General features: G+C 45.4%; 1 protein-coding gene across 5 annotated transcripts; it reads left to right on the top strand.

The window, feature by feature from the left end:
* Window positions 1–9375: 9375 nt before the first annotated feature.
* Window positions 9376–20279, top strand: Wdr13 (WD repeat domain 13). 5 transcript variants are annotated; one of them, XM_039099770.2, is made up of 9 exons: window positions 9376–9661; window positions 10367–10573; window positions 11347–11456; window positions 11576–11706; window positions 12373–12680; window positions 13438–13618; window positions 13709–13850; window positions 17443–17561; window positions 17934–20279. In XM_039099770.2, exons 2-9 carry the CDS (start codon window positions 10568–10570, stop codon window positions 18116–18118), a joined length of 1182 nt encoding a protein of 393 aa, XP_038955698.1. In that variant the 5' UTR covers window positions 9376–9661; window positions 10367–10567; the 3' UTR covers window positions 18119–20279. The 5 variants fall into 5 exon arrangements, with proteins under 5 accessions (XP_038955698.1, NP_001101717.1, NP_001385678.1 ...); NM_001108247.3 differs by having other exon boundaries at window positions 9412–9661; window positions 10076–10573; NM_001398749.1 differs by having other exon boundaries at window positions 9412–9661; window positions 10333–10573.
* Window positions 20280–21729: the final 1450 nt, after the last annotated feature.

Genomic DNA, 21729 nt, shown 5'->3' on the forward strand with positions numbered 1-21729 from the left:
CTTGGTCAGAGGAAGCACTCTATGCTGGGCCTTTGGGGAAGTAAGGTGGTGGGAACTGGCAGAACCACTTGCCTTAAAGGTCAGGGGTGGGGAGGAAATAAACCCAGTGTCACTTGAGGTCCTATTTTATCATCAACCACAAATGACAATGGTTGGGTAGATTTCCTAGGTGTGTGTATGTGTGTATTAACAGCAACAAAGAACATAAAAATAGCCTCAGATTTCTGTGACAATTGTTCTACTTTCCAGATGGATAACTGGAGATAAAATGATTAGCTATGGAAAGCCTATGTCTAGGTGCTAATTGTTGGGAAGGAAATGGCCCAGGGGGTCCACTGCAAAGGTCATGCAGACCTTAGTAAAACTCAAATTAGAGGTCCAAAGCTCCCCAAACTGCCAGCGTGAGGTTGACCCTAGAACCACAGTAGCAAACATCACAGGCAAAGGACATTAGTGCTAGAATTACAGGAGTGTGATGCCTTCCTTGGGACTGAGCCCATAGGCTTGTTGCATGCTAGGCCAGCTCTATTCAGCCTCCAAAGATCAGTTTTTAGGCCCTGCTTCCTATCTTCAACTAAAGCATTTTTAAAATGGAAACTGCTTTTTGGTGGATTTTAGAGTTTTAAACAGAAAAATGTTTAAAATGGATAAACTCCCTAAATAATGCTACCACATAACCTTATACCACATTTTGCACTGAACGGATAGAGAATGTACTATCCTATCTTTCCAGAGTCAGATCTATGGTTAGGGCATGTGAAAAGTCAGTATCCTGGTTTTGTAAGGTTCCTACACCCTTCTCAGCTACACGGTTGAGGCTATCCTTTGTGGTTCACAAGCTCTAAAAGCATTGCTGCTTCCAGTTTGATGGCAAGAAAAATATTGGTGCAACCTGATGAGCGTTTTAAAGCCACTTCCTAAATAATTAGCACAATTATAGTAAGGCTCTTAGTGTTTTTATGTATTCATGTACACTGTAGCTGTCTTCAGACACACCAGAAGAAGGCATCAGATCTCATTACATATGGTTGTGAGCCACCATGTGGTTGCTGGGATTTGAACTCAGGACCTCTGGAACAGCAGTCAGTGCTCTTAACCTTCAAGCCATGTCTCCAGCCCAAAATAAACCTGTATTTTATTTGAAGAATGGTTTTGAATTCAAGGCAAACCCTTGATATGTGTGAAGCAAATTTTATGATCTTGTACTATGGATGAAAATTCACTAAGTTTCTGTTATTTTAACAAATTAGCATGGCCTATGGGAAAGCATTTAGTAAGGATTTCTTGTGCATCAAAATATAAAATTTGTGGGACCCATTTGCTTTGAATTAGACTGATACGCAAAAGCAGGGGGTTTCTAGCCAAAAAGATGTTTGTGTCCAGTTTAACTGACTGGGGAAGGGAGCAGATGACACTTTAGAAAATGAGCAGAGTTAAAACAATTTGACTTTAACCATTCAACAAAGTTTTTATTTGACACGTGCTAACACGTACATAAAGTATTAAGTTGACATTTCTAAAACCTGTTTCAGCAAAGTAGTATTTTCTGCTTCACTAGTTGTCATTGCAGGGGATTCATAGGTAAGTAAGCAGTCCACCAACCTAAAGCTTATTTTGAGATGGGACTTTATGAAGCCCAAACTGGCTTCCACTTCCCAAGTGCTGTGAGGCACATTCCCTCTTCAGAAGCTTGAATTCTTATTCCTGTAGGTATTTTTATTTCCAAGATAGTATATATTTAAAGCATAGGGCATGGTTTGGTGACACACATTGAAGATAATTGCCATTTTATTGCATTCACACAATGTGCTTTTGGTGTCTGTGAAAATGATTTATCCGCCTTTTAAGTGTGTGCTACAGTATCACTATGGTGATGCTGTCTTCAGGAAGAAAACGGGACTTGGAATATGAGGTGAGTATGCTATTGTTGAGCTATCTCTGCTTTTACTTTAAGGTTGAATACTGTCCTTATGTTGGATCTCTATCTTGGCTTTTGTAAAGTTTATAAGCAAGTGCAAACCTTTTGATATGCCTTTATTTTCCAAAATAATTATTAAAATTTTAATTAAAAAGCTTTCATGTGTATTGCATGTATGTCTGTGCAAGGGTGTCAGTTCCCCTAGAAGTGGAGATCAGTGGTGAGCCTGCCACGATAGGGTTCTGGAAGAGCAACCACAGAGCCATCTCTCCAGCCCCCAAAATCATTGTTTGAATTTTGGTCTCTGTATGGTTGACGCCTGAATATTAAAGGCCTCAGTTTGGTCTCAGTTTGAAGCCACCCAGTGGCACTGGGAACTAAACTCAAGTCATCTGCAAGAGCAACATGGACTCATAAAGGGTGCTGGGTTTTGTTGGAACCCTGACTGATTTCGGCTTGTGGGGGCTGGGTGTGTAGATACTAGTTCATAGGCCTGATCTGACACCCCCCCCCCAATTTTCTTTTCATTGATGTTCTGCCTCAAAGTAGTCTGTGTAAGGGAGTTGAATGCCCTGAAACTGGAGTTACAGTTATAAATTGCCATGTGGGCTGGGATTTGAGCCCAGATATCTTTTTTTTTCCCTCGGAGCTGAGGACCGAACCCAGGGCCTTGAGCTTGCTAGGCAAGCGCTCTACCACTGAGCTAAATCCCCAACCCCTCTTGGTCTGACTTCTATTCCCAGATCCTAGAATAACTCCTGAGACATAGGCCAAATATGTTGGAATATGCATCTGCACTCCTGACATTTTTACCTTTAGCTTTGCTAATTATATGATCAAATGTGCTCCAGCTCTATGTCACTTAAAGAAGGAAATAAGTTCTCAAATGTTTGGTGATTTCAAGGTGTATAAGCATACACTGTCCTTTAAAATTAGATAGGAGGCCATAGTGGTACTATGTTCATGGTTGCCAGAAACCCTAAAGACTACAACAAAGGCTCTACACAAACAGACTGAAGTGGTGAGATATACCACCTAAGGAGTGCTATTTACATTCTTGAAGATTTGAATTTTGTTTTCTTTGACCCATTGGTGATTTAAGAGTTTTAGGGCTTCTATTGTGATACAAGACCATGACCTTAGAGACATTATTAAAGAAAATCTGGCTAAGAGCTGATGGAGAGGCAGTCCTGCTTAGTACACTATGCCCATAAACCCTTAGTAAAGATTTTTTTCTCTTTTACTAAAGATGGGAATTCTTGGCCCCTGTCCCTACTACACCATGCAGGATTGTTAAGTAGCTTGAGCTAAAATAGGAAACCACAGTTGCAGGAAATGTAGTCCAATTTCATCCAGGAGAACTTGCATCTAGTCCTAACAGAATTTTGGCTCTTAAGGGCCTTTCCAGAGTTCAATTCCCAGCATCCAAATGGCAGTAGCATTAGCTCTCATTAGTGCCTATGGGCATTTCTCATCACTGTTCCAGTCACAGCTAACTAGGCCTTCTTACTTAGCAGCCTGGGAAGCCTGTGTGTGTGTGTGTTTTCTTTTGCTTACAAGCTTGGAATAATCTCTATCACCTCAGGAAGGGCAGAAGTAAGAATCTCAAGTTATAGACCAGCCTGGGCCAACTTAGTTTACCATAGGTCCTGAGTTCAATTCTCAGGAACCACATGGTGGCTCACAACCATCTGTGAGATCTGGTACCCTCTTCTGGCCTGCAGGTATATCGTAAATATTTAAAAAAAGCTAAAACTATCTTTTAAAAATATGAAAGATGGGGCTGGGGATTTAGTTCAGTGGTAGAGCGCTTACCTAGGAAGCGCAAGGCCCTGGGTTCGGTCCCCAGCTCCGAAAAAAAACCAAAAAAAAAAAAAAAGGTATTGAGGGTATAGTTAAATCATCCACCACACAGAAACATGATTGATAATCAACTAGTTATTCTGCCAGTCTTGTTCGTGTTTCTCCCTGCAAGTCCTCTGTGAAGATGGCTCAGTCTGTAAAGTGCATGCTGTGCAACGATAGAACCTAAGTGTGGGCCGCATAAGGGAGGCACAACTATAACTTAACACTGAGAAGTGGGCTTTCCTCTGGCTCTCTAGCTAAATGAGTGAGCTCCCAGATTCAATTAGGGGACCTCTCAAGCCTTAAGTACAAGAGTTGTGTGGTCAACCCTAAAATGAACACATGCAGATAACATAGACTGAGTACACTTGCCAAGAGTGTACTCAAAATAACTTCAAAATAAGTTTTTAAAAAGATGGAGAATGATTGAGAAATCTGCTAGGTGTTGCCTGGCTGAATATGAACTTGTACAGTTGGGCATGTGTGCACACAGGTTACACATATACAAGCTCCATAGCCTGGCTTCCTGTCTGGATTCTTCAGGCAAAAGGATCATACCCTTGCCTTCCAGAATGTCTTCCAGAAGCCTTTAATCCTACTATTCAGTAGATTCAGGGATTCTGAGCTGGAGACTTTCCTGGCCCACGAGGGCTACTCAGAAGTTGTCCCAAAAAGCAAGTCCTACCATCCCCTAAAACCTACCGACCATTTAGAAACCTGTCTCACTTTTAAGATAATAAATATAGCTCAGGGAAACATGGGAAGACCCTAGGACATTGTCCTGTAGTTGATGTGGGATGGGTGTTAGTGTGTATTCTAGGGCAAGACAAACATCGATTTGCTTCAGGATTCATGAAGATCTATAGAAACTGAAGTGTTGCCTAAGGGCCGAAAAGGTGGCTCAACAGTCGAGCACCCACGTTCTGTGGTTCACACCACTGGTAACTGATCTAACTGGTGCCTCTGCACACATGTGCAGGCACGCAATTTTAAGACCAGGAGGTATTCAGGAGGCAAGTGGATTTCTGAGTTGGAGGTGGACAGAGGAGACTGCATAATGTCGCATTAAGGAGTAGGAGGCCTTCAGAAGGAAAATAAGGCAGTGTGTATTCAAATAATGGGACAGGAGACCAGGATGGAAGGAATAAGCTCAGTAAGCAGTGAGTGTGAAGAAGCTCAAGACATTGACTTGTCCCAGACTTAGGGAGCCCATTCTAGACTCAGGAGTGAACATACTCTCAAGTATGGATTTCTGAGGGCTAGAGGGATGGCTCAGCGGTTAAGAGCACTGACTGCTCTTCCAGAGGTCCTGAGTTCAATTCCCAGCAACCACATGGTGGCTCACAACCATCTGTAATGGGGTCTGATGCCCTCTTCTGGTGTGTCTGAAGACAGCAACAGTGTACTCACAGACATAAAATAAATTTTAAAAATGGATTCCTAAGACCAAAGGATTTTTACAAGTGGACTGGGGACTTGGTATATCAGGGGCATGCAGTTAGAAGACAAATACGACCACTCTTGTCAACCGCATTAGCTAGCTTCCAGAGGTTGGCGATTTCTGTAGTCCAGATTATGGTTGCATCGTTTTGTACATCTATGGCTATACATAGTGAACCCCCTCAGGATTTACTTCACAATGGAGCACAGCAGAGTGCAGTGGTGCCATCCTGTATCCTGTTATAGGCAATGGGACTTAAAAGCTCCCATGGGTTTAAGGTTCTTTTCTCAATCATTGTAACCAAAGTTATAACCTCCAGAAACTGCTTTTCATCAATTCCTACACCAAGAATGAGACTCGCCCTCAAACACTCCCTGGCCACTGACATCTGCCTCTTAGCTACAAGCTGACTGCCTTCTCATTAGCTTGTTCAAACTATCACGTAGTCTAGTGAGCATGTAAATTACTTAAAGTTTGAAAAGTTGGCTGCACTAATGCATGCCTTTAATGCAGCAGCGGGGTGGATCTCTACAGGCCTGATCTACACAGTGAGTTTCAGGATAACCAGAACTACATAATAGGCATGGTCTCAAAATCAGCTGAGGTGCCATGAATCCTTGCTTTCAGGAGTTAGGCAGAGGCCAACCCATCTTTATGAGTTCCAGTATACTCTGATCTCCAGAGCAAGTTCCACAACAGCAGAAGCTACATAGAAAGATCCTATCTCAAAAAAACCAGAAAATGGAAAAGAAATGTGTGTGTGCACACGCCTTCACGGGCCATCAGATGCCCTGGAACTGTTTTTTCAGGGAGTTGTGAGCTGCCAGGTACCCTAGGAACTGAACATGGGTCCACTGGAAAACAGCAGACCCACTCTTAAATGCTAAGCTACCTCTCTACCCCTAAAAATTGAAAATGGCAGAATAAGTGCCAGAGGTTGCTGTAGTTCTGATTAGTATGGCTGTGCCTGAAATACCTTGACAGCCCCTTAAGTTTAGCAGTAAGTGAATGTAAGTCATAAAATGAAAGGGGGACTAACCTTGAGGTGGGGGAGATGTTAAAGAAAAGAGGTTATTGAAGGAAGGGTACAAGTGGAAGCAGGAGTTGGCAAGAAGCCAAGAGGATAGTCAATATTTGACTTTCATTTTGTGTGTGTGTGTGTGCCATGTATGCATTGGAGGCCAGAAGTGGGCAGTGAGTCTCTGGAACTGGAATTATAAGCAGTTCTGAGCCACATGATGTGGGTGCTGGGATCTGAACTCAGGTCCTCTATATGAGCAGAAAGTGCTCTTTAACCATTAAGCTATCTTCTGAGCCCTCAGAAAATGTTTGAAGATATTATAATAATACATTGTATGCTAATTTAGGAAATACAATTTTCAAATTAGTCTAACCACGAAAACTAGTTGTAATTTAGTAGATTTCAGGTACTCACCAAACCTTTCTGTGTATTAACTCATCCAGCCCCCAGTACCTGTGGGACAGGTTTTTTCAGGTGAGACTGATTCACAAACAGGTTACAGGATTTGCCTGAGATCAGCAGAGCCTCTCCCAGTGGCCAAGTTCTATTGCCTTTTGAAAACTTATACTGCTTCTTGAAACAACAGCAAACACACAAAAGCTAGCACAAACTCTTTGCGTTGATAAGTAGTGGTATCCAATCTGGACACTAACTCAGGAAAAAAGGACCAACAGTGGGTAAAGCTGCCAAAGGTGAGCACGAGCTTCATCCCTGATACCCAGATGTATGCCATCCAGTGGCCTTCGTACACGAACTGGTATGTGTGTTCCCCTCTCCCAAATACATTTTAAAAACACATTGATCATAATGTTCTTTAATCAAGTGTGGATCACAGATGAGTGGCAGTTAATCCTCTAGTGCTGTGGATTCTCTCATCTATAAATGAGAGATTGGAACAGGATCCGCAACATTCCTCTTAAGATTTAATTGCCTGGATGTGGTGATGAATAATGTAGTCCTGGTTCCTTGGAAGGTTAAGAAAGGAGGATCACAAGGTTCAGGCCAGTCTGGAAGACTTAGCAAGGCCGAGTCTCAAAAAAAAAAAAATTCTAGGGGTCTGGAGAGAGGGCTCAGTGGTTAAGAACACTGACTGCTCTTCCAGAGGTCCTGGGTTCATTTTCCAGCAACCACATGGTGGCTCCCAACCATCTGAAGACAATCCTGTCTGAAGGTCTGAAGACAACAACAGTGGACTCATAAAAGGTAAATAATTCTAAAAAAAAAAAAAAAGAAAGAAAAAGACCTGGAGCATGGTGGCATGAATCTTTAATCCCAGCACTGGGAGGTAAAGACAAGGATCATAAATTCAAGGCCACTCAACTGCATATCCAGTTGAAGGCTAGCCTGGACTACTTAAGAGTCTGTCTCAAACAAAAAACGATAAAGGACTGGAAGCCATTGTGATGATCCAATACTTGGGATGTGAAGACAGAAGGACTAGCATGTATATAATGAGTTGGAAGGCAGCCTGGGTTACATGACACCTTGTTTTTTAGTTTTTTGGTTTTTTTTTCGGAGCTGGGGACCGAACCCAGGGCCTTGCGCTTCCTAGGCAAGCGCTCTACCACTGAGCTAAATCCCCAACCCTGACACCTTGTTTTTTAAACAAAAGGTACTTGCCCAGCATGTCTGAGGCTCTGGGTCCTTTCCCTATACTATAAGAAATTACATGAATACATGTTAGCTACTTAAACAGCATCCAGCTCTTTGTCCAGTGAATAATTAGAGCCTTGTTAACACTACATGTTTGTGCCAAGTAATAGTTTATTCTTTTGAAGTTAGATTGCAGGGGATATTTAAGAGAGATATCAATAGGATTCACTTACCTATTATTTTGTTCCTCACTTCAGACAACCTAAAAAACATTAGTTGATGATTAGTTTTTTGTCAGCTTGACACTGGAAAGAAGGACCCTCAACTGAGAAAATGCCTCCATCAGACTGGCCTATAGGGATATTGTGGAAGCATTTTCTTGGCTAACGATTGATGTGGGCAGGTGCGTCTGGGTTGAAGAAGCAGGCTGCAGTATGCCTTGAGGAGTAAGCCAGTAAGCAAGGTTTCTCCAGTCTCTGCTTCAGTTCCTGGCTTGATTTTCAGCCTTGACTTCCCTTAGCGATTTAACAGCAAAGGCTTGTGCAACAACTACTACCCAGTGAGCCATCTCCATCCTGCCTGCTTGCTTTTTGAAGTAGCTTCTCACTATGTAGTCCAGGGTGGCCTGGAATTAACTAGCTAAGCCACCCTGGATTCGAACTCATGATCCTCCTGCCACCCTCTATCCCCTACCTCACCCCCTTATAGGATTACCACTATGCGATCTTGAATTTCAGCCTTGGAAATTCTGTTTATGACACTGAGAGAATACAGATTCTAGTTTAAGATGAATATAATAGACGACTGGGATAGTTTCCTTAGGTCAAAACCCCAAAGCTCGTTTTTCCTAATTGCATCTTGTTATTAAAATACTCAAGTTTCCTAGGGGCAACCTTCCAAGTCCACTTAGTCCCGGTGAACACACACATGGATTCTTCTCATCACAGGTGTTTAGAGATTCATCACTGCTCTAAGAACTAGAGAATATTCTACGAGTCGGTTTCCGCATATATTTTACTTGCCTGGCCAAATGTGTGCTGCTAAGCAGCAGCCTAAAGCACTTTCATGAGAAAGTCGTATTTCTGATTTTTAACTAGTGGTTGGCATACGCACCCCTATCCTTCGGATCCCAGTACAATATCCCTGTCTATACAAAAGGTGTCAAGGGGAAAATGAATAGAACTCAAGGGGTGGAGCCTCGGTCCTTGTACGGGAAACTACAGTCCGTTAATGCGCCTGCGAGGCTCCCACGCCCCAGGAAAAGTTCCTATCGATTTGCTCTGTGCTCCGCAGCTCTTTCTGGTTGCAGGCAGCCATCTTGCCTGGAGCTTGAGACAGGGAGAAGAGAGAGAAGGAACGGGTGACACTGGGCTCAGGGCCGCCGGGGGGGAACCTCAAGCGCTAGGGGTAGCCCCGGAGGTGGTCCTGGGTCCTGGGCTATGCTCTAGGACCAGAAAAGGGAAGGCAGAGGGCAGAAGGCTTGATGGGTGGAGAATGTCAAACAAGACTTGCTATGGGGGGGAGGGGCGTTGCTAAGGCAACTGGGAAGGGCGGGGTCATGTCTGAATTGCTGCTGTGAGTCACCGTCGTGCTGCCCAGGAAAGGCAGGGCTGGGGTGATGACCACGCTATCGACCCAGTGGGATTTCGCGACATCACCTGTGTGGAGGGACTTCGTATCTATGGCAACTGTCACCTGGTGGAAGGGGCGGAACTAGATTTCCTCTGCCTGGAACGCTGACATTCCAAGCCCTTGCCCTGCAGGCTCCCGCAGGCAGACGCACCAAAGAAGGAAGCCAGGGAATGGCCGCGGTGTGGCAGCAAGTCTTAGCAGTGGACGCGAGGTGAGGCGTGGGGTTGGAGCCCATGGGAGCGGAACTTACTGTGGTGCATGAGCAATGGTGATAAGTGAAGCTGGGCGGAGAAGTTGGCTAGTGCGGCTGCGTGAGCATGCGCAGTAGCTTGGTGTAGGATAGTCCTGCGGTGCAGTGGCCTGGGCTGGAGAAGGTGCTAAAGAGCATGCTGGGAAAATGCGGTTTGAAATGGACATGCGCAAAGAGACTGTCTTTGGGTGGGTAGTGGAAGTCAGGCTGGTGACTTCCTATCTAGTCCCTCATTGCCTATCCTCTTCCCCAACTTTTCTTGATATCACCATCCTACTATTATTACACAATTGCTACCCCATACTAACCTCTACCATTACCTGACCCTAACTTCCATTATGTACATTACCAATCTGACATATGTCATCATGCTAGACTGATATTACAGTTGGCTCAAACTGACCCCAACAGAGCTGCAAAGTAACTCTATTGTCGCCAGACTGATCTTTTCATCATAACCACTAATTATTGCATAATTGCCCCATCACAATCCCAAGAGAAATCCCCTTTTGCTGCTCTTGATCACTCTTCCCATCTCAGTCACTGCCAAACATAGTACCACCCTATGCCTCGAGCTGATTTATTCCCTCTGTCCTGTGCCTGCTGCCTGCCCTGCCTCCTGGACCCCACAGGTACAACGCCTACCGTACACCAACGTTTCCACAGTTTCGGACCCAGTATATCCGCCGGCGCAGCCAGCTGCTGCGGGAGAATGCCAAGGCTGGGCACCCCCCAGCACTGCGTCGGCAGTACCTGAGGCTACGGGGCCAGCTATTGGGCCAGCGCTACGGGCCACTCTCTGAGCCGGGCAGTGCTCGTGCCTATAGCAACAGCATTGTCCGCAGCAGCCGTACTACCCTTGATCGAATGGAGGTGAGCTCCTGGCTGCACCACCTGCTATGTATCTTCCCTGCCTCCATAATGACCACAGCCTTTGGTCAAACATCAGCGATGCACAAAGTACTGTTTCAGGGTCAGTAGAGGACTAAAGGGTAATATAGACGCCAAGTCCATGCACATTGATAAACAGTGAATTAGATAAACACGGAGCAAGTCAGATTGATGAGTTGATAACTTACCATGGTATAGCAAGCAGTGCTAAGATAGTAACGTAACAGTTACGAGACAAGTGTTTGGTGCATAGATATAGTTCAGTGATTGCCTAGTATAAGTAAGGCTCATGAGCTAAAGTCACTGCTTTGAGCTAAAGGAGGGAGCTGTGTTTAGTAGGGAAGACTTCTCTGGGGAGGTAACCCTGAAACCTGCCAGAAGTGAGAAACTGATCTGAGTGGTTTTCTGGGGAGAAAGTAGTCATTCCTTGTGAGGAAAACATGTATGTACCAAGGCTGTATTGAACAGGCAAGGACAGAAGCAAGGGCACTAGTGAAACTGTTGAAACTGCACAAGCGAGCAGTGACAGTGGTGGCTGGCACCGTGTATGGTGAGAAGAGATGAGGCTCCAGACTTCAGCTGTTCTGAGACTAATTTCTTTTCTTTTTGAGACAGGCTCTCACCATCTAGCCCAGGCTGACCTCAAATTCACTATGTAGCCAAGGCAGGCTTTGAGCTCATTGATCGTCCTGCCTCAGTTTCCCAAGGGCTAGAATTAGAGGTATGCACCATCCCCAACACTCTCTCATTTGCAGGACTTTGAAGACGATCCCAGAGCCCTGGGGGCTCGAGGACATCGCCGTTCTGTCAGCAGAGGTTCCTACCAGCTACAGGCACAAATGAACCGTGCAGTCTATGAGGACAGGTACATACCAGAGGCAGGCAGGGGGTGGAGATTCACCAGGAGGAGAGGGGCCCTGGGATGTGGCAGTCTGAACACCCACACCTACCTCCTGTCACCCCTCACTTCCTGTTGGGGCTCAGGCCTCCCGGCAGTGTGGTACCCACGTCGGTGGCAGAGGCAAGTCGGGCCATGGCCGGGGACACATCGCTGAGTGAAAACTATGCCTTTGCAGGCATGTACCATGTTTTTGACCAACACGTGGATGAGGCAGGTGAGCTACTGGGTGGCAGGGCCCATCACCAAGCATTTGTTCAAACAACTACCCAAGGCATCCTTTTCCAGAATGCAAGGCCTCTGGCACCACAACTCAGAAGGAAGAATTACCACTGATAAAACCTTTAGCAAATGCAAATGCTCTCTGCAAATGGTCTGCAACATTTTTGGTACTTTGGGTACTATTATAAAAAACCACAGGGGTTGGGCATTTAGCTCAGTGGTAGAGCGCTTGCCTAGCAAGTGCAAGGCCCTGGGTTCGGTCCCCAGCTCTGAAAAAAAAGAAAAAAAAAAGCCACAGCAACCCAAGAGAGCTCTTTGTAGCAGGCTGCCCAAGTTCTAGAGTCTCTTGGAAGAGTTCAAAATCTTTGCTGATGGTAATTCCCTTGCAGAAGGCATAGTGGGGCACAATGTGTGGATGGTTTTGCAAACTCCTGAGAGCTTAATTATTGTAAAGTACTCAATAAGACAGTACAATTTGTTTGCATTGCAGAAGAGTTTTGCAGTCCTCAAAATGCCTGCTAAAATTAGAGGGTGTTTTGACAGTAGGCCTTCTAAGATTGCAACTACCTTTATAAGCCAAGGAAAGTCCTTTGTGGAGGCTATCATTCCTTGTGCTCAGTGAATGTGTTGACTCCCACAAATGGCTCCTTGGCATTTGCAGTCCCAAGGGTGCGCTTCGCCAATGACGACCGGCACCGCCTGGCCTGCTGCTCACTGGACGGCAGCATCTCCCTGTGCCAGCTGGTGCCTGCCCCACCCACTGTGCTCCATGTGCTACGGGGCCACACGCGTGGCGTTTCGGACTTCGCCTGGTCCCTCTCCAATGACATCCTCGTGTCCACCTCCCTCGATGCCACCATGCGCATCTGGGCCTCCGAAGACGGCCGCTGCATCCGTGAGATCCCTGACCCTGATGGCGCCGAATTGCTGTGCTGTACCTTCCAGCCGGTCAACAACAACCTCACTGTGGTCAGACTCCAGGACACCTGCTCACCAAGGGCGGGCACGCTGGGTCTGGAGGGCTGTCTGGGGCAGTAGAGGATAAGGTTTAATACCCCCAAGTCCTAATACAGCAGTCCGTGGTCAGACTCAAAGGGAAAGAGACCAACAAAAGAGCACAGTTCATGATCTGGTGTGGCCTTGCTGTGCTGACTGTGTCTCCACTCCTGGGCTGGGGTGGAGGGAGTGGCTCATGGCCCTGGGATTCCTCTGGTCCCATCAAGCACAGTCTCACAGTTTTCTGTCTACAGGGGCTGCTGCTAGGGAGCAGGATGGTGAGGCTCCAAGCTCGGCTAGTCTATCAGTGGCAGCCCCACTGTTGTCAGACTCCAGGACAGACTGGTCAGAGGGCAGAGGAAGGACATGGAAAGTCTGGCATGGCCTTGGGGGGGTAGGGAGTTGAAATGTAGGGGAACAACAGGCCATGAGTGAGCTAGCACTCGTGGCTCTGTCTCTTGACAATGGTAGCAGCTCATGGGCTTCAGGAGGGGGCAGTCCAGGGTGTAAGGGAAAAATGTCAGGTGTTAAAGCTGAGCTTTGCAGACTCAGAGAACGAACGAGACTGCTTTGGTCTCGTGAGCCCAACTGGTCTATTGTGGGCATTTTGAGGAGTAGCTAAGGAGTAGGGATTATGCCTGGGTCACCTGGCATGCCTGCCACAGTCCCACTGCATTAACCACAAAGGACTAGATGGGTCAGAATGATGGTGTATGTATTCTACCCACAGGTGGGGAATGCCAAGCACAATGTACACGTCATGAACATCTCCACAGGCAAGAAAGTAAAGGGTGGCTCCAGCAAGCTAACAGGCCGTGTCCTCGCCCTGTCCTTTGATGCCCCTGGCCGGCTGCTCTGGGCAGGTGATGACCGTGGCAGTGTCTTCTCCTTTCTCTTTGACATGGCCACAGGTAGGCAGACCCCACCCCTGTTTCGGTACCCTTGATTTTTCTTCTCCCAGGACTCAGTCCTTGTCTTCACTTTTGCCTCCACGGATTCAGGAAAGCTGACCAAAGCCAAGCGACTAGTAGTGCATGAGGGTAGCCCTGTAACCAGCATCTCTGCCCGGTCCTGGGTGAGCCGTGAAGCACGGGACCCCTCGTTGCTCATCAATGCCTGCCTGAACAAACTGCTGCTGTACAGGTGGGTTCCTCCCCACTCACAGTCATCCTGTCAGGGAGGGCCTGCCCTTTCCCTCAGAGTGGAACAAGAACCTGTCGCCATCACAGTAATTTCACTGAGGACAGAGGACCTCGTAATGTGATGAAGATAGGGTTGGGGATTACAGAGCTCTGGGTTCCATCCTCAGAAACACGCCCCCCCCACACACACACACATACACAATATGCACTATAGTGATTCCCAGTCTATAATATATGTACTCTGCAATAATCGTGAGATCAATAACAACATAAATAGTAATAGTAGAATAAGAATCTATGTGAACATTGCTATGACCCGGTCCCATTCAAAGCACTTTTTATCTATCACCTTATTTAATCCTCACAGTCAGTGGGAGAGCACTTGCCTAGCATGTATGAGGCTCTGAATCCCACTCCCAACATTATAGCTAAAGAACAAAACTAGCAGGACTTAGTCCTCTTTCCTTCTTTTAGATTTTTCCACATGTATGTGTTTGTGCACGCAGACAATTTGTGGCGGTCTGTTCTGTCCTGCCTGTACTTTCTAGGAATGGAAGTCAAGTTGTCAGGCCTGGCAGCAAGTGTCTCTACGCACTTATGTCATCTCTCCAGTTTCCTTTTCTTTATTTTTCTTTATTTCATGCTGGGAATTGAACCCAGAACCTTTTTTTTTTTATCTTTATTAACTTGGGTATCTCTTATTTACATTTCGATTGTTATTCCCCTTCCCAGTTTCCGGGCCAACATCCTCCTAACTCCTCCCCCTCCCCTTCTTTATGGGTGTTCCCCTCCCTATCCTCCCCCCATTACCATCCTCCCCCCAACAATCACGTTCACTGGGGGTTCAGTCTTAGCAGGACCCAGGGCTTCCCCTTCCACTGGTGCTCTTACTAGGATATTCATTGCTACCTATGAGGTCAGAGTCCAGGGTCAGTCCATGTATAGCCTTTAGGTAGTGGCTTAGTCCCTGGAAGCTCTGGTTGCTTGGCATTGTTGTACATATGGGGTCTCGAGCCCCTTCAAGCTCTTCCAGTTCTTTCTCTGATTCCTTCAATGGGGGTCCTATTCTCAGTTCAGTGGTTTGCTGCTGGCATTCACCTCTGTATTTGCTGTATTCTGGCTGTGTCTCTCAGGAGAGATCTACATCCGGTTCCTGTCAGCCTGTACTTCTTTGCTTCATCCATCTTATCTAGTTTGGTGGCTGTATATGTATGGGTCACATGTGGGTCAGGCTCTGAGTGGGTGTTCCTTCTGTCTCTGTTTTAATCTTTGCCTCTCTATTCCCTGCCAAGGGTATTCTTGTTCCCCTTTTAAAGAAGGAGTGAAGAATCCGCATTTTGGTAACCCTTCTTGAGTTTCATGAGTTCATGTGTTCTAGGGTAATTCAAGCATTTGGGCTAATAGCCACTTATCAATGAGTGCATACCATGTGTGTTTTTCTGTGATTGGGTTACCTCACTCAGGATGATATTTTCCAGCTCCATCCATTTGCCTATGAATTTCATAAAGTCATTGTTTTTGATAACTGAGTAATATTCCATTGTGTAGATGTACCACATTTTCTGTATCCATTCCTCTGTTGAAGGGCATCTGGGTTCTTTCCAGCTTCTGGCTATTATAAATAAGGCTGCTATGAACATAGTGGAGCACGTGTCTTTGTTATATGTTGGGGCATCTTTTGGATATATGCCCAAGAGAGGTATAGCTGGGTCCTCAGGCAGTTCAATGTCCAATTTTCTGAGGAACCTCCAGACTGATTTCCAGAATGGTTGTACCAGTCTGCAATCCCACAAACAATGGAGGAGTGTTCCTCTTTCTCCACATCCTCGCCAGCATTTGCTGTCACCTGAGTTTTTGAATTTTTTTTTTTTCTCCCGGAGCTGGGGACCGAACCCAGGGCCTTGCGCTCGCTAGGCAAGCGCTCTACTGCTGAGCTAAATCCCCAACCCCAAGTTTTTGATCTTAGCCATTCTCACTGGTGTAAGGTGAAATCTCAGGGTTGTTTTGATTTGCATTTCCCTTATGACTAAAGATGTTGAACATTTCTTTAGGTGTTTCTCAGCCATTCGGCATTCCTCAGCTGTGAATTCTTTGTTTAGCTCTGAACCCCATTTTTTTTTAAAGATTTATTTATTTATCATATACAAGTACACTGTAGCTGTCTTCAGATACACCAGAGGAGGGCATCGGATCCCATTACAGATGGTTGTGAACCACCATGTGGTTGCTGGGAATTGAACTCATGACCTCTGGAAGAGCAGTCGGCGCTCTTAACCACTGAGCCATCTCTCCAGCCCCTGAACCCCATTTTTAATAGGGTTATTTGTCTCCCTGCGGTCTAACTTCTTGAGTTCTTTGTATATTTTGGATATAAGCCCTCTATCTGTTGTAGGATTCCCAATCTGTTGGTTGCCGTTTTGTCCTAACAACAGTGTCCTTTGCCTTACAGAAGCTTTGCAGTTCTATGAGATCCCATTTGTCGATTCTTGATCTTAGAGCATAAGCCATTGGTGTTTTGTTCAGGAAATTTTCTCCAGTGCCCATGTGTTTGAGATGCTGCCCTAGTTTTTCTTCTATTAGTTTGAGTGTATCTGGTTTGATGTGGAGGTCCTTGATCCACTTGGACTTAAGCTTTGTACAGGGTGATAAGCATGGATTGATCTGCATTCTTCTACATGTTGACCTCCAGTTGAACCAGCACCATTTGCTGAAAATGCTATCTTTTTTCCATTGGATGGTTTTGGCTCCTTTGTCAAAAATCAAGTGACCATAGGTATGTGGTGAACCCAGAACCTTATACATGCTAGTAACACACTCTACCACTGAGATATACCCACAGCCTAAATTATTTTGTTCTTTTGATTTGGGGACAGAATTCGTTCTCACTCACTTCTGTCACGTTACAATTCTTTAGCTGGGGTGTATAACGTAATAACCAGAATCACTTCAAAAAGGTGTGTTTTTTCATGCCGGGCATAAGAAGCTCATGTCCTGGATCACAGTACTTGGGAAGTGGAGGCAGGTTGATCTATAGGAATTCAAGACGAACCTGGTCTACATAGCAAGTTTCAGGTTAGCCAGAACTGCACAGTAAGACCCTGTTTTAAATTAAACAAGCAAACCTAAGGGGCTGGAGTGAGGGCTCAGCAGCAGTTAAGAATGTGTTGCTCTTCCAGAGGACTGAAGTTCAGTTCCCAGCAATCATGACAGCTTACACCTGCCTGTAATTCCGTTCCAGAAACCCAACCCTTCTTCTGGCCTCTTCTAGTATTATACACGCGTGGTGTGGAGACACACATGCTGGTAAAACACCCATAACTGAAACACACATAAACTGAAAATACGTAATTGTAAAGCAAAGTTAGTGTGGTGATACGCAACTATGATGCCAGCACTCTAAGGCCTGATGCAGGAGGATCACTTGAATGCCTGAGTTCAGACTGTAGAACACAGTAAGATTCTGTCTCCAAATGAAAAAGAAATGTGAATTTTGCAAACACGAGATACAAGATTCAGAGCATATACTGGCCCATAGCTGGTCATCTCCTGAAGCTGAGTCTGTGCCCTAACCTTCTCTTTTGCCTTCTCTTCAGAGTGGTGGACAACGAAGGGGCACTACAGCTGAAGAGAAGCTTCCCCATTGAACAGAGTTCCCACCCTGTACGCAGTATCTTCTGCCCCCTCATGTCCTTCCGCCAGGGGGCCTGTGTGGGTGAGTACTTAGGAGCAGGGGAGCTGGAAAAAGGCAGAGACCAGTAGTGCAGCCAGCCTGATTCCAACATCATGACACCCATGATTTCCTGGGCCTTATCTCCTGTACCTTAACGGCGTCAAATCTAAACGCTTTAAACATGGAGCCACAAACAGCTTGGGAACTCCACAGCTGAGATACAGAGCCCACACTGTCCTAAAACCTCCATAGTCCTCACAGAACCAAAGGAGGCAGATGAACTCCCTTCTAGGGATAGTTCTTTGTAGACTACCCCAAGCTATCCGAGACCCTCACATCTCACATAACCTCAAGGACTTCATCCTAGGAGTGCCACCGTAGCCCCCTGATAGCCTCTCCCTTTCATCCGCACAGTAACAGGCAGTGAAGATATGTGCGTTCACTTCTTTGATGTGGAGCGGGCAGCCAAGGCTGCTGTCAACAAACTGCAGGGCCACAGCGCACCCGTGCTTGACGTCAGCTTCAACTGTGACGAGAGTCTGCTGGCCTCCAGTGATGCCAGTGGCATGGTCATCGTCTGGAGACGAGAGCAAAAGTAGGGTCCTGTTACCCTGTGCTGCCTACCAATCCCTTTTCCTTCACTCCAGTCTTGTGTCATAAATTAAATTCCTGTGGTTGTGTTGAAGAGCAACTCCCAGGTCTCCCACAAGGAGGCACTAGGGAGCACTCAGGCCTCCAGTGGAATGGGGACCAGTTCCTCAATTGTGCAGTACTGTGTTCGTTTTGTCCCTTCAACAAGCACTTACTGAGTATCTGCTGTGATGTGTCATATAAGCATGCAGTCAGTAGACAGGAAGGGGGGCACCAACTATGTTGTCAGGAGCTGTTCTGAAAAGTAGGGCCTCAAACCCCTATGGGCTTGCATCTCAATAGTGGCAAAAAGACAAAAGTACAGCCATTCCTTGGTGTAGCATTTGCTTTCTAATTTTTCAACTTTATGACTTTTTGACCTTTCAGTGGTACCGAACCACACGCATCTATCCAGTTTTGTTTTTCTACTTTCAGTATGGTGTTCAGTAAATTACGTGAACTAGTCAACACTTTGTTGTAAAGTAGACTTTGCATTAGGTAAGTTTGCCTACCTGTAGAAAAATGTCAGTGTTCTGGGCACATTTCAGGTAGGTTACACTAAGCTAGGGTGTTCAGTAGGTATATTTGTGCATTTTCAACATAAGATAGTTCAAGACAGATTTGTTGGGGTATAACCCTGTTTGTTCAAGACACATCTGTATATAATAGGATCGATAGTTAAAGATGAGTGCTGTGAAGAAAAACAAACGGAGGAGATAGGAGCTTGCAGGAATGGGAGGGGCGGTAGCTTCTTGGGGCAATGTCATCAGGAAACGTGTTCCCAACAGGATGACATTTTAAAGAGCTGAATGAAATAAGGGAAGTCATAGGGTAGTGTAGGAGAACATCCTTGTCAGGAAGAAAGGTTAGATCAGAGACTCTGAGCCTGGAGTAGGTCAGAGTGTGACTGGGTGGAGTGTTCGAGAGGACATGAGACACGTCTTTGGGGCATCTTGGGCCATAGTAAGGGAGGAAGCTCAGAGAGCAGTAGGGAAATTAGGTACAGAATGTTAAGTTCAACCTCAGGGTTTTCACCAGACTAGGTTGTGAAACTTGCCAACATTAGAAGTTTCTGTTTGGGTGGACCCCACACTTAATCTGTGCACTGAGTTGCGTCCCACAAGCAGTGAGCAGAGTATTGAGTTCTTGGCGTACTAGATTAGCATGCAGACAGCCATGGACTCTGGGGCTAAGGCACTGCTCCTGCTGTGGGGTGGAAGAAATAGGAAATCTCTAAGTCACACCTATCTCCTCTCATGTCCATCCAGGGTCCGTATTTCAGTCCTGGACCTGCTCAGAGACCAAATACTAATGTTCATTATTGGGTATTGTCTAGGAAATAAATTCTCAGATCACCATCAGTGGTTAGGTGATGAAGAAATTTGAAGGGGCTCTTACAGCTCCTATATGCTGCTACATTTGTACCAATTGAAACTCTGGCTAACATCTTTAGACCTCAGAGTCCCCAACCTGGTGAGCTGTGGAACTAACAGCAGCTCTTTGAGGGAAGAAGACAATTTCCTATTTATTTCCTCTCTTGTTTAAGAGTATGGTCACTTCCAGCCAAAAGCATTTCTGACTCCATCAGCCAGATCTTAGGTTATTAGATTAGAATGTCAGTGAGCTGGACTGGTCATTGTAGTCAAAATCAGATGTGTGTGCCAACATCCCTAATCCAGCTTTGGGGTCAGTGATTTTTCTATGAGGACTGTAACTTAACGCAGCTGGAAGGTACAGCAAAGGCTGCCAGACCGCAGTTAAATGCTAATAATCTCTTGAGAGAACCTGCCAAGGTTAACACTTCAGACCTGTGCATTTCTGTACCAAATGTATGCACCATGTCAACCAAGGTCTGTAGTAGCAAGAGAATTTGAGTAAATAACGGTTTTCTCTAACTTTCTCCTTTTCTTCACACTCTCCGTTTTCTTTAATGAGTCTGGTTTTGGGATGATTGGTGATGAATAATATTGTTTGCATGATGTTTGGGGAGTTTACTTCTTGTGCAATTTTTGAGGTGGCAGAGTTGACATTTTATGTTAAATTATCTTGGTGACACTTTTGACTCACAACCTGAAGGAAAATAAACACTGAGCAAACAAGAAAGAATAAAAAATAATGTTATTGGTCAAACTGGGGCCTCTTCATTTGTCCATCATCACTGTGGAATTCTGTCCGTCATTCCATCACCTCAGCTTCTTTACCTACCTCTCGAATCCAGACATGGTCTGCACCCTTTATCTGATTTTGACCTTGGTGTTTGCTAGCTGCTACCATACTGAGAGCAAATCAGGGCTGAGTCTGGAAGCTAAGCATTTAGTAATTATTTCCCCAGCACTAGGCACCACTTACTAGCCAAATCCAAAACCTGAGCTTCCACCAACAGTTGTCTCCTGATCAGGCTTTGAACTTGAATGTGGACTTGCGTTAGTTTTGCTCTGATGATTCTCAATCTGATCTCCTTATATCAGGAACTCTATTATTTGACCATTGGTTTCCTTAATAGGGTCAGTTCCAATCTCTATACTATACAGTATGTATAGTATGGAGGAGTATTTATGTATCATATAGTATAGAGTATATATGCATTATATATTATATATGCAATATATAGAGTATACATATATACATACACACACACACACATATATATATCTATATATATCTATATATAGATATATATATAGCATAGAGTGTACAATTAATGTCCATGCAGTCTATCAAACTTTAAGGCCAGGCCTCTGTCAACTATTCTGTCATCACTGTCTCTTTGATACCAGATCTGCATGTCGGTTTGGTTTGTTTCAAGGGATGGAGCCTAGACCTGCATGATAAGCAAAAGTTGTACCACTAAACCACCACACCCCTGTACCTGAGGCTTTTTTATTGTTTCCTTCACCAATGTCTATCTAGGGTGGCCTCAAACTCAAAACACTGTTTTCAGACAGAGGCTTTCTGGGTAGCCCAGGCTAGCCTCTAACCTGATGACTTGTCTTCCTACTTCAGCCTCCCAAGTGCTGGATTACAGGCATGTACCACTAAGTCAAGCCAGATGCTCTAAATTCTTTTTGTTTTCATTTCAAATCATTTTTATTTTATGTATGTGGATGTTTTGCCTGTATATATGTCTGTGTGCCACCAATATCTGTGGTACCCACAGAGGCCAGAAGACACTGTCAGATCCCCCTGGAACTGGAGTCACAGACATATTTGTGGGCCACAGGGTGGGTGCTATGAAGCAAACCTGGAGCCTCTGAAAGGACAGCCAGTACTCTTAGCCCCTGAACCATCTCTTCAGCTACCAGGTACTTTAAATTCTACTGTTGGTATCCATATGGCCTGTTCTGAAACCTGGACCTGTGGTAATGCCTCCCCATCAGGGCCATCCCCTGCCCTCTTAGTTTCAGTTTCTTTAACCCTTCCATCCATGTCATGGTATCCTACACTTCAACTCGAGACCTGCAAACTGAATCCAGGCCTAAGTTAACACATAAGCAATGCTCTTTAGGTCTGAAACCTGAAAAGTTGGCCCCTGTTAGTGCTCAATGCTTCTGAGACCTCAGTAAAGTAGTCCCTGTTGATA

The sequence above is a fragment of the Rattus norvegicus genome, chromosome X, assembly GCF_036323735.1.
Source record: "Rattus norvegicus strain BN/NHsdMcwi chromosome X, GRCr8, whole genome shotgun sequence".
NCBI lineage: Eukaryota > Metazoa > Chordata > Mammalia > Rodentia > Muridae > Rattus > Rattus norvegicus.